At 38.8% G+C, this 13,764-nt stretch overlaps 1 protein-coding gene across 7 annotated transcripts in view; it reads right to left on the reverse strand.

Annotated features, from left to right (window-relative positions):
* Window positions 1-993: 993 nt before the first annotated feature.
* LOC122807326 (zinc finger protein 501-like) overlaps window positions 994-13,764 on the reverse strand; it is a 160,350-nt gene continuing 147,579 nt past the window's right edge. For all 7 annotated transcript variants that reach the window (XM_044078429.1, XM_044078433.1, XM_044078432.1 and 4 more), the window contains one exon: window positions 994-4,992. In XM_044078429.1, coding sequence (XP_043934364.1) covers window positions 3,857-4,992 — 1,136 coding nt within the window. In that variant the 3' untranslated portion in view covers window positions 994-3,856. The remainder of the gene's footprint in view (window positions 4,993-13,764) is intronic.

Genomic DNA, 13,764 nt, shown 5'->3' on the forward strand with positions numbered 1-13,764 from the left:
ATAGTGAGTATGTAGAGGCAGCCGTGCCATTTTGAGAGAACAGCCAGAGTGTTAAAGTGAGTGTGGTAGTCAAGTCTACAAGTTTAAGTTCAAGTTACAAAGACTCATTCCTGACGTGTGTGTGTGTGTGTAATAAAGCTGCTTGAACTGAACCCATGAATGTTCGGCTATTTTATCACGACAAGAGGAGCGACACCCACCTAACGTTTCAAATTTGCTGTAGTACATGTAATTGGTGTTGGAGGAAGTATTTTACATCCAAAATATAACTTTTTTTTTTAAATATCCAGATATTTAATTTTTTTTTGGTCCCTTACTCCTAAAATGTTTGGTTTGTTGCCAGTCATTCGGGATTGAAATCACTAAATAATGACATACATTTAAGTTTCAGACTATTTACTTTAGAAAATGCATGCCAACACAAATCCTGTTATTTACGCAACTTTGTAATTTTATTAGAGCAATAATTAAAATCTGCTCTTATTTTTGAGCCTTTGTTCACCTTTGTTCCTCCTTTATTTTAGGCTTTATCCAGATTTCTTCAGGTTAATAGGTATGCACACCTCTACTGCTGCTGCCAGTGGTCAATCGATCTCGCACTCACACACACTTGTGGTTCAGAAGATGCATGCAAACACAAATCCTACTATTTAAGCAACTCAGTGATTTTATAACAGTGACATTTAAAATGTGTTTCTATTTTGAGCCTTTGCTCCCCCTTTATTTTAGGTTTTATCTGGACATCATGAGCTATGAGGTCAAATGGTATGCAAACCTCCTTAACTGCTGCCAGTGCTCAATTGCTTTCACTCTTCACAGTCTCTCTCTCCCACTCACAAACACATACTTCCACTTTCCTGCACACAAGCTCATTCACTCAAACATGCAAAAACATGTACATGTACACACAAAACCACTGCTTAGAGAGTGTAAAATAATAGCTTGATCAATCTCTTACTCTCCTACACACACAAACACACAGAGACAAACATGTATGCACACACTTGTTTATTGTTTTTAAATTTTACACTTGCTAAACAGCAAAAGTGCTGCTTAGCCTCTACAGGTAGCCGATTCTCTAAACAGCAATTAGTTAATCTCCAGGTCTTCTGACATCCTTTATGAAAGAGAAGGTCTGAGAAATGTGATAGGAATAATTAAGTCATGGTTGGGCATTCATTTTGTGTTGTACCATTATGTCTTGGCTGCACATATGGCAATTACGATATTTTGGCTTTACCACAAGTAAAGCTCCGTGTAAGAATGAGCTTTCATTAAATTCACAGCTGAAACAGGAAGTTCAGTCTGCAAGGGCATTATATACTGAAAGATGTTTAAAGCCCTTGGTAATTAGGCAATTCTTAAGGAGAGTGGCAGTTCAAAGGTATATTTACACAGCAGGACTTGCAGGAAGTTGGCTCGGAGGCTTGTAGGAACCACCAGCAGTGCTAACACTCTTGTAAAAGTATACTGTATTCTCAGTTAGCAGGGCAATAGACTTGGTAGCCAGTCTCAGTTTTATGAAATATGGGATATTCTTTTTGTGTGAACGTGCCTGGCAGGCATTCTAGCACCTCCTTTCCGACTTCTTAAGAAAGTGACAAGACTATCTTGGGAGCTTTTAGTCCCTGTTAATAAGGAAGACTATTTTTCAGCTGGCCTGATGGAGTCAGGTGATAGGTGGGTAGAACAAGTCTATTTACCCTTCTCCTGCCCCATTCTGGAGACAAGTTCAAAGCTAGCCTCAAAGACTAATGCTAACGGTCCCTACTCTTGCGAATTCCTCAGCCATACTGTATCTTTCTGCCTAGTGACTACTTACTTCTCTTTTCACACCTCTGAAAGACTTAACAGAATGTTTTTTCAGTTCCCCTAACAGCTCCCCAAGGTGCCCAGAATCAACACCAATCTCTCTGGCATTTCTACAGTGTCCTACATTACAGCATTTTAAGGTGAGACTGAACATGTTAGTTTATTTGGGCCCAAGCTGAATGCTTTTACTCTTGTCATGGGCTTGGGTTGCTGTTGACTTAATGTGCCATTTTCTCAACCACATTTGTTTTGAGTTTTGTCAGTTTCAGTAAAGAAATACATAAAGATGCAGTAACAAACAACTTCTGCATGTTTAGAATAGTCTAACATACTGTGGCCCCTAAACTCTAGTTTCTTCTATAATACAATGCTTCAACTCCAATGGGGAAAAAGAGCTATTGAAAGAATGGTTAAACACAAGACCACAGATATAGCACAATGCAGTTAGGATCAGTTTAACCTCCTCAACAAGGCAGCATAGTTTGTTGTACTATTTGTGGCTTCAACCAAGACTGTGGGACTTTATTACAAAAGTGGCAAGGATGTTTTTCAAGAAGCAGTCAAGCCCTATTTTGCTACATTTTACAGAAATCCAATATTGACATCACCCAATCATCACTTCTTATACTTGGTCTGAGTACTGCCCATATGTATTTTCTGGAACTCAAAAAATTTAGGTTTGTTGGTATATTCATAATTGTTAACCAGCAAGAAGAAACTGGGAGCTCATAAATTCTATCTAGAGAACTAAGATATCTACATTTATTTTTTCACAAGTGTGGTTGAATTTAACAGTACACAGGACCTCAGTTTAAACACTTACCTAAAATCTCAAAAACAATGCTGCACTACAGAAGACAAACGTTACCTGTACCAAATCTGTTAACTTTAACTTCACAATATCAAAAGTCACAACACTGGAAACACAGTACACCAAACCCCAAGACTTGCCCCGCCTCTCCTTTGGGACCAATGTTAGCACTTGTTCCTGGGTCTGCAGCAGTAGGGACTTTCTTGTTTTATGTTTTGAGTTTTCAGTGTTGTGACTTTCGATAGTGTGAAATCAGTGTTACCAAATTTGGAATGAGTAACATTGGTCTTCTGACAGTAAACTACTACCATGTTGTTTATTTCACAGTACCTGAAAGCAGAAAAATGCCACACTATTAAAGTTTGCCAGCACCAAATGAGTGCTTGCAACCCACCAAAATCTTGATACTGTCAATGTGCATCAAAGTAGCTTACCAACAGGGCAAAATGTCAGATGACAATACCTGACACAAAGGACTTCTCTGCTCAACATCTACACTACCAAACCTGTAAAAGACAAGTAAAACAGATCCTCCTCTCCATTATGCAAATTTCAAAGTGTCTTAATGTACCATGGTGCAACAGAAAACCAACTCAGCTACACAGTACTGCCCATGAATACATTTAAAACATTCTTAAGCCCATTGTGAATTAAAGCTCCATGATACACTGCTCAATGTTACCCATGACAAGACCATTTTTCTGTAAAATCTTGCTTCTTACAGTACTGCCCATGAATACATTTAAAACATTCTTAAGCCCATTGTGAATTAAAGCTCCATGATACACTGTTCAATGTTACCCATGACAAGACCATTTTCTGTAAAATCTTGCTTCTTACAGTAAAACAGCAAGAGACTGTTTAACAAAGAGCATGTTCTGTAACAAACATCATCTCTATAAACTGCAATCATGAATGTTTTAATTAGCTGTACAATCACAGTAGTGTGTTTTTATATCAGTGTTATTCCTGTATTGACTTTGGCTTGTGTTACGGCAGAAAAGGGTCCCCGGACCAGTCATCTATCTTGTTAAATTTTAAAATAAGTACACTCCAAGGTCGCGTCAGTGGCACATCATATATAATCAGAGTCCAAAACTAAGTATGTTGCATCTATAAATCTCTCATTTGTTGGTGGTCAATATATTTAATTTTGGAAAAAAAGAAATTCACAAAACAAGTGTGGATACCATCAGCATGATTTCATAAATGATGTGGAGTCATTCCTCTGTACTATTTCCTGTCTTTCTCCTTAGAGTGGGCATACTCATGCCATTTCAGGCTGCTTTCATTACGGAATCTCCTTCTACAATAAGTACATTTAAACATGCTACAGTGCAGCCTATTATGATTTGATAAGGATTTTTTAGTCTGCAATCTAGATTTACAGATGGTACATTTATAAGGTTGCTCTCCTGCATGAAGCTGCTGGTGCTCAGTAACAGACTGTTTTCTCTCAAAGGATCCGCCACTGTCACACATATTCCCATTATTTTTTGAATGAACCCATCGGTGTTTAATAAGACGATACTTGTGTTTAAAATGCTTCCCACACTCAACACATTTAAGCTCATTCGTTACTTCGTTAAACCTTGGCTGAGCTGGCAGATTTATTCCATAATACCTATGTATAGTCTCCTGGAAGTGGAGCCTCATGTGTGCAGTAAGATCAGCGACTTGCATGAAGCCCTCATTACACTCTGTGCACCTAAAAGGTACTGCCTGAATGCAAGATCTCCGATGGAGAGCTAAACCAATTTTAGTCTTGAAGTAGTTTCCACAAGCAGCACAGTTAAATGGTTTTTCCCTTCTGTGTACTAAAGTGTGGTCAGCAAGTTCTGTTTTACTTGTGAAACATTTTTTGCAGTCCCTGCACGTATATGATGTTCTTTTACAGGTTATCTGCTGGTGTCTTATAAAATTAAGATGCAATTTGAAACCACTTCCACACTTATCACATTTGAAGTATTTTATCCCTACATGGGTCTTTTGGTGAACTGTGAGGTCAGACTTGCTTTTGAAAACCTTGTCACAGTCAGTACACTGGTGCGCACAATACTGTGTTTCTGGCTTGAAAGAACTTTCACATAAAACACATGCCTTTTCTCCACTTGTCTGGCTCTTTTTTTGATGCTCATCAAACAGACTATTTATATGTTGAAACTTAACTGCATCTGTAGAATTCATAACCTTAAAGGGACCATCTGGCTTTCGAAATGGCCTGTGAACCAGGATCCTGTGCTTATATAAAGCCCAACAGTCTGTAAATTTATTTTTACATGTTACACATTTCAGACTCTTCTGTCGAGAGAAACTTTTGTGTATTCTGCATTTTGATACATAGCTTAACTCGTACTCAGACTTAGGAACTGCAATTAAAACGAAAAAAAATTACTATAACAAACACTACTGAATAAAACAAGTTTTCATAACATCTATAATTTTTCTCATTGAAAAATATCAACCCAGATTGTAAATTCTACATAATCTTAAGTACAGATTTGTAAGATGCTTACCATAACAGTAGATTTTTGAGGACACAACTGTAGCAGTAAAACAAAAAATATATACATTAACACCAACATTTAGTTTTCCCCATCTGCTTCATATTCCCAACCAAAATTTATCCAAGTGGTGGTACACCCCCCCCCCCAACAAAAAGTGAAGCAGATCTCACTCCTACTTAAGTACTGATGCAGCCTGGAAAGCCTCCTATACATGTCTGGAGTTGCTCAATCTCCAACTTTTCAGGTCTGCAAGATGAGTTTGTAGTATGTACACATGTTGTGAAGGCTTTGCTATCCTCAAGTACATAACCACAAAGGGTGATGTGTGTATGTGTGTATATATATATATATATATATATATATATATATATATATATATATATATATGCCTAAAAGTAAGAGTAAACCAAATCAACGTACATGCCTTTTTGAAACAAAAGGCCAGTTTCCTACCACCATATATAGCTAAATGGATTTGCGTTGCTAGATCAATGGTAGTTCCAACTGCAATGATCAACAACCCCCCCTTCCCATTTTCTACATGGGGTCAGGGTGTCGTGTCATCTGTCTACATCTCTCTCTAGTCAATGCCACTCACCTGCCTTCTTCGACACTCATACTGGACTATCACAGGTCTTTTCTCAATCTATCCACCTTCTTTGCTGAATGCCCTTGATTCCTCTTGCCTTGTTTGTCTCAAATCTTCACCAAATTGTCTTCTGTTTCTCTGCACATGTGCACGAACCACCATCATCTGTTCTCTTTAACCTTTTCTGCAATTGGAGCTACTTTGGCTTCTGATCTTATGTCCTCATTTCTCCATTTGTCTCACAGTGTACACCTTACCACCCATCTCAGGCACTTCATCACCTCTAACTTTCTCATCTGCTCTGCCTTTACTGTCCAGGTTTCTGTACCATACAGTTGTACTTGTAGCACCCCTGTTTTGTACACCTTACTCTTCAGCATTCTCCTGTCACACTATACTTGACGCTGTATACCAGTTAGCTGCACCAAAAGTCCGATTCTAGCTTTGACCTCCTCATTTCAGACTTTCCTTCCCAACCTTCCCAGAAATCTGAAGCTGTTAACCTGTTCCACTATTTCCCTTCTGTCTTATTTCTCAGCTTCTCCTCAACTTTATTTGCTGCAATTACAACTGTCTTATCTGTACTCCATTTCATCCCATGTGCCTTTAGTTTTGCATTCCATTCCCACATCCTTTGCTGAAGTTCTTGCTCAGAGTCTGCCTGTAATGCCACATCATCTGCATACAACTACTTTACCTGTCCCCTCTGACATATTTGCTAATATGGTCCACCATCAGTATGGACAGCACTGGACTCTGAGCTGAACACAGGTGCACACCCACTCCCACTGTGAACCCCTCTGTAGGACTAAACTCTGTTCATTCTCGAGTCACTGGATCCTTTTACATAGTTTGCACTAATTCTGTCAATGTTTCTGGGAGTTCAAACCACTACAGGATTGCCCAAAATCAGCTTTCTTGGGATCTATTCATATGCTTTCTTCAAGTCTAGGAATGCCCAATTGGACTCCCATTAAATCTAGCTTCTTCACAACTATCTCACTGCAAACAGAGTCAGTTGTGCTGCATCTTGATCTGAATTCAAACTGCTCATTGTCCATCTTGCTTTCTACTACTCTATGTATTTATCATCCTCTCCAGAACTTTCATACAATGCGACAGGAATTTGATATCTCTGTGCTGTCAACAGTTGTGAAGGGCCCCTTTGTTCTTGAACACTGGCACTAGTATATTTATTTCCCAGTCTAGAATACACTTCTCTCTCCACATTGCTACGAGCACCCTCAGGAACCATTTTCCCCTATGTAACCCAACATCTGCATATCTACTGTGACCTTATCTGAGCCTGCATCTTTTCCTACTTCATTTTCCTTAGTGCTATTCTTACCACTTCTAAGCTGGGATCCTCCTCTTCTCATTGTAGGCTGCATCTGTGGCAGTACAGTTTCCATGGGCTTTTCTTCATTCAGAAGCTGCTGGATGTACTCCTGCCATCTGCCTTTGATGTCCTGTGGACTGGTGAGCAGGTCTGACTATCTTCTTTATCTTTCTGTCTTTGCCCAGCAACCTGGTATAATTTTTCTTTGTGCCATCTACTGACTTGCATTCTAACAGCAGGTAGAGTGTTTCTGATGCCGTGTTCTTTAATACTGCAACTTCTTTCTTAGCTTCTTTGTTAGTCAACTAGTATTCCCTTCCTAGTCTGGTCTCTCTTTTCCATCTCCCACTTTTCCAATTGCAAACTGACTGAAAACATTTAGCATTGCTGAAAGCACGTTTTGTAAAAATCTACACTAATATTTTTATACAGGGGGCAAGCTCCCCACTCCCCCAAGCACCCTAACTTAAATAGCACCCTAACTTAAATAAACCTATTCTGAAGCTGCACAACAGAGGAGAAAAGGGAATTCTCCATCAGTAAAACTGTATTAGGCTAACAAATTCAGTTGATTTGCATTTGACTAAGCTGCTTCTGATACAATGACAATTTCTCTAAATAAAATCCTCCTACACCTCTACACTCTCAGTATTTTTCTCCTCATCTCTATAACTCCCACCCACACCCTACTTTTATACAATAGTTCTTTTTTCTTCATATCGCCTCACCTAATCATGCTCCTTTCCCTACTTAGGTTCATAGGTAGGTACTAGGCTATCTGCCCGAAGGCATTTATAAGCCTAGCCGGAATGTGTTGGCTTTCGCCACCCTCTTAGATTAGTTCCCTGTGCTCTACTTAAAGTATAAATATGTAACTTGCACTTACCCAAAACAGTAGATGTTTAAATTCCTCACTGCTGCGGTAGCCTTTATACTACATGGGTTGTTTCCCTGCATAGGGAATAACTAGCCAGCTTTATAAAGCACTGGATTCCCCACACACTTTCACTCTGACTGCTAGCTGGTGAGGGGAATCAGCAGTCAAAGTGAAGACCTCTTCAGGGCATTCTTGCCCATACATAGAAAAAGAAGGGCCTAACAATCCTGAACCAATAAAATATTAATAACCAAAAAAAATGTAAAGTAGAAACACACACACAAAAAACTACTTTACATCCCCACAACAACAATATCTAACAGAAGAGGGGAATGGAGGGTGGGGACAGATTATGCAGCAGTGAGGAGTATAAACATCTACTGTTATGGGAAAGTGCAAATTACACAACTGAACTAAGCTCATCATTCTCACTGCAGCAATAGCTTTTAGGCTATATGAGCTGACTAGCAAAGCCTAGCCAACCTGGCAGAAAGAAGGATATGGATCCAGGTGCCCTTGGAGAATAGTGCTAACAAAGCTAGGTCTGGACCTAGTGCTTTGTTAACATACAAACAGAGGACCATATAGAGGCATCTAAAATGCTTAAAGTCCACTGCTTTCTAGTATGCCATTGAAGACAAGTCTCCAGTAGAATGCGCCTTGATACTGTCTGGTGAGGGTTTTGCCATGGTGGGACTAAAGCAACAGCTGAGGACCACCACCTGGAAATTGGTTAGACACAGGATGCCCCTTTTTACCCCTTGATAATAAACAGCTGGTCAGCTTTTCTAAATGACTTCGTTCCGTCAACATAACACATTAACTGTCGACACATGAGTTTGGATAGAAAAATGTGAAACTGAATGACTTGATTCAAACTAAACTCTGAAATAACTTTGGACATGGTGGAAGGGTCTGTGCATAATGTGACCTTCTCTCTATGGAAAATGAAGTAATGGTCACCCATTGTTGCAGTATTCTTTGCATCTGGGAGAGTGCCAAAGCTCAAAACAACCAGGAGGAGGATGGAGCTGTACAGCCCTCCAAGAAACCATGAAGAATGGCTCTAGCAAAACAAGCTCTAGAAACACCATCCAGCTTGTAGTGCTTGGTAAAAAGTATGCACAGAAGTCCAGGTAGCTGCTTCAAGAAAAGAATTAATATCCAACCCCTGGAAAAAAAAGCACCAGAAGAAGCCACAGCTATAGCAGAATGAGACTTAACGGAAAAAGGAAGGTTTTTGCCATGAAAGTGTTAACAAAAGGAAAAGGCCTTTGAAATCTGAAAGGAAATAGTTTACTTAGAGCTAATCCTAAAGACCTAGGATGAAAAGAAAAATTATCATATTTTCTAATAGCCTTAGTCTTATCCAAATAAAATCTGAGTTGTCTATGCACATCTAAGTATGCAACACCATCCTACTGGCAGACTGGGGAGAAGGGGAAAAAGTGAGCAAATGAATAGATTAAGTGACAACTCATAAACCACCTTAGGCATAAAAAGATTAGTACACAAGGACACCCTGTCCTTAAATATCAAAAAAAGAAGACAAACCATAAAGGCTTATTTCTGCCAGACAGGTGTCTGAGTTGCAAAGAGCCAACAAACGAACCATCTTCCAAGAACAACAGTGCAAAGAAGCTGAGGCAGCAGGCACAAAAGGAGCCTGAGTTAACTTTTCCAAAACAAAATTACGATCCCAATGAGGAGGAACAGGCTTCCTGGGAGGTCTCATGTAAAGGACACCTTTTAGAAATTGTTTAGCCTCAAATCTAAAAGCTAAAGGAGGAGATAAAGACAGACAAGCAGAGACAGCTGATAAGCAGGTCTTGATAGACAAATAGGCCAAACCAGCATTGAGCAGCTCACACAAATAACAGAACCAAAGGAACATCCACAGTAAGTGGGTCTAGGTTACGATTAAGTCAGTGAACAGAAAAACTCTTCCATTTGGATAAGGGGATTTTCCTAGTACTGGGCTTTCTGTCCTCCTGCAGGACCTGCAGCATGTCCTCAGGAAAAAAGGTGTCTATGAGTAATCAAAATCCTATCACCCACAGTGTCAGCTGAAGAGTGGACAGATGGGGAAGGAGGAGAGATCCATTGTCTTGTGTGAGCAGATCCACCCTGTGTGGTAACTTGTGATGACTGCCATTGGCTAAATGCAGAAGTGGAGGGAACCAATGCTGTCATGGCCAAAAGGGTGTCACCGATAAGATTTTGGGAGCATCCTGTTATATTTTGAACAGGACATTTGGAATGAGAAAGGGAGGAAATGTATACAGAAAACATCCACTTTCCACACCAGAGGACCTGGGACTCTGGCACAAAACACGGAGTTGTCTGTTCAGAAGGGAGGCAAACAGATCTACTTGAGGAGCACCTCACTGGTGGACAATGTCCAGAAACACATCCCTGTGAAGCATCCATTCAATGGATTGAGTTATGGACCTGCTCAGAGTGTCTGCACAATGTTCTGCTCTGAAGGGATATAAATTGCCTGAAGAGTCACTTGATATTTGACAGCAAGATCACAAACCGGAAGTGCTATCCAGCAACAAAAAGATCTTGTTCCTCCCTGTTTGTTTATATACCAAATCACTGTGGTATTGTCTGTGAATACCTTGAGAGGCCCTGGAGAAGAGAGGATGAAAGGCTGGAAGTGCCAGCATAACAGCTCTAATCTCGGATATTGATATGCTCTTTCTGCTGAAGAGGCAACTACATACCCTGAACTTTTAGGGAGCCAAAGGCTGCTCCCCACCCCACATCTGAAGCATCTGTAAACAGGTTTGGAGCTGGAAGAGGGTGCTGAAAGGGAAACCCTAGATTTAGAGACAACTGCTGAATCTGCCAAAGAAGTTCCATCTTAAGACAAGGAAGTAGAGGAACTAAAAAGTCTAGAGGATGAGCATGTTGAAGCTACAATGACTTCAGAAACCACTGAAACATTTTCATGCGGAGTCTGGCCAGAAGGTGCCTATGAAAAGTGGATGACAAATCCCAGAACTCTCAAACGTCCTGGCTGCAATGGAAACCAGAGGGAGAAGACTTTGAAAGAAGGAAATGAGAGTTGGGGCTTACGGAGGATGAAGGGATGCCAACATAGACACTGTCTGGATCTTGCAACCTAGAAAAAAAAACACTCCTGAGAAGGAGTCCAGGAAGACTTTGTAAAGTTTGTTGTGAACCGTTGGCTCTGAAGGAGTGAAATGGCAAAATAAAGACTTTGCAAAAGTATCTCTGGAAAGGATGCCTGAATCAGATCATCCAAGTAAGGGAAATCTAGATCCGCTGAGGCCTCCAAAAAGCAATCACCGGGGGCAGGCATTTGGTGAATACCCTTGGTGCAGTAGATGCCGAAGAGCAAGGCAAAGAACTGAAAATGCCAGGAAGCAACAGAGAAATGCAAAAACTTCCTGAAAATGGGTTATAAGCATCCTTGAGATCCAGAGACACCATGTAGGCCTCAGGGAGCAGAACAAAAAACAGAGTCTGAAGGACAACATCTGAAAGGATGGCACCTTCAGAAAAATGTTTAGAGGAGAGAGGTCTAAAACTGATCTCCAAGTACCCTCTTTCCTGGGCATTAGAAACATTCTGCAGTAAAACCCCTTCCCCTTTTGCGACACAGGCACCTCCTGAATAGTACCCTGAGCAAAAAGGTCCTGAAGCACTTCTGGAAAGACGGACAGTTGCTCCTGAGGAGGCTGAGGAACACCCATTAAAGGAAGAGATTTCCAAACCATTAAATACTGCTGGTGAATAATGGACATGACCCAGAAATCCTGAGTAATCTGTAGTCAAACAGGGAGAGAGAGAGGCGAAGAGGAAAGTGATTGAGAAGAATAGGATAGTCAGCAAGCACCTAGTATTGGTAGGCAAAACTTAAACTCACCACAACTGTTATCAGTAAAAGAAGAAAGACTTTATTTTAACAAAGGTAAGCGCTTTCGCGTATCTCCTGATACGCTTCTTCAGACCATGTATACAGTGAATGAACTTTCAGAGAATATATAGTGAAGATACATTCAAATTATTCAACTAATTTAACAATAAAACAATCAACCCTTAAAAGGGAAACGCTTCAAGCAACATGACTATGCATGCTAAAAGCTTCATCTGAGCAACACAATAGGTAGTGCAGAACTTTTTCTATTTATAAAAAATTTATAATTTAAAATTTAAATAAAAGCATTAATTAAAAGTATTAATAAAAAGTATGTAAGAAATCTCACTGCTTCAAATTAAGGCATATGAAAACTCATATAAAATATGCCTGTGAAATCTTAATGCACGTTAATATACAAACTAAACAGTGCAAAATTCTACAGAATTCATAGGTTAAAGTCCCTGGATAAAAAACTTAAATATTTATGCATAATATTCAAACTATTCTATGAAAAATCTTCTTATTTACTTTTAAACTATATTACTATTTATAGAAACAAAGTAATATATATGTATAGAATTTATAAAACATTATCTAATTATAGGGCTTTGTCTGCAAGAAAAATGTAATACTATAAATCCATGCTAAAATCAGTTTAAAATCAGGTTCCATGTTATAAATATATGTAAATATATATAACAATTAGATGAATAATTAAATAAATAGAAATATATGTATAGATAAATAAGTAAATATGGATAAATAAATATACAACTATTCATCTGCGTGTGTTTAAAAAAGATCTTAATGAGACATAAGCATTGAGTCCAGGGGGATAGTGACCTTTTAACCTAAGGATCCATTTCAGTTCCTTCAACTCTAATAAATTCATATAATCACCACCTCTAATGTTCGGTTCTACTATTTGTAATACTCTAAACACAAAGGCATGACTAGGGAAAAGTTGGATATGCTTTGCTAGAGCATTAAGCTCATTTTTATTTTTGATGTCATATTGATGGTTATAAATGCGATTTTTCAACTTCCTCTTTGTCAGGCCTACGTAGAACACTGAACATTGTTCACAGGCGGCCAAATATATTATGCCTGTGGTATCACAGGTAGCCTGGAATCTAGGTACAAATGTATAGGAAAGATCTGGATGTATGAATTCTTGTTTTTTAGTTAGGTACTTACAATAATTGCAATGGTTACAAGGAAACGTACCAAAATTATTCCTTAAATGTACTATATCAAGTCTTCCATTATTTGCCTTATCACATAAAAGTCTTTTTAAATTCTTGTTGTTTCTATAGATAAAGTGAGGGTTCTTACCTACTAAATTCAAAGTACGGTCATCTATTAATAAAACTTTCCAGTTATTGGCAATAATTTTCTTAATATTTACACTATCATTGGTGTAAGTAGTCACAAAACTCACCCTCAGATCTGTGCTTTTTTTATTTTCATTTGCATGAGGAGGAAAAAATGAGTGTTTGTATCTAGTTGCAGTTCTAGGCGTTTCTGCTCTATCTAAAACTTGCCTTCTGATATTCTTAACTAACTCTTGATCATAGCCGCCATCTAAAAATATTTTTTCCATTTTGTCAGCCTCTATTAATAGATCCATGTTGTCTTTACAAATCTTAGAGAGTCTAATAAACTGACTTTTAACTATCCCACTGAAAACATGACGTGGGTGCATGCTATCATAACGTAAAATTGTGTTTCTCCAACATAATTTTCTATACAATGTTGAAGTCAGTGTACCATCTCTAATATCTAAAGAGACATCTAAAAAACATACCGAGTCAAAAGAAGTTACTGCTGTAAATTTGAGAAAATTTGTCGTGCTTTCAAGATAATTTTTAAATAGATAAAATTCTTCTGTGGAACCATCCCAAACAATTAAAATGTCATCTACAAAACGTTTATAG

Source organism: Protopterus annectens, chromosome 1.part1 (assembly GCF_019279795.1).
Source record: "Protopterus annectens isolate FY-2018-M chromosome 1.part1, PAN1.0, whole genome shotgun sequence".
NCBI classification, from domain to species: Eukaryota; Metazoa; Chordata; order Ceratodontiformes; family Protopteridae; genus Protopterus; species Protopterus annectens.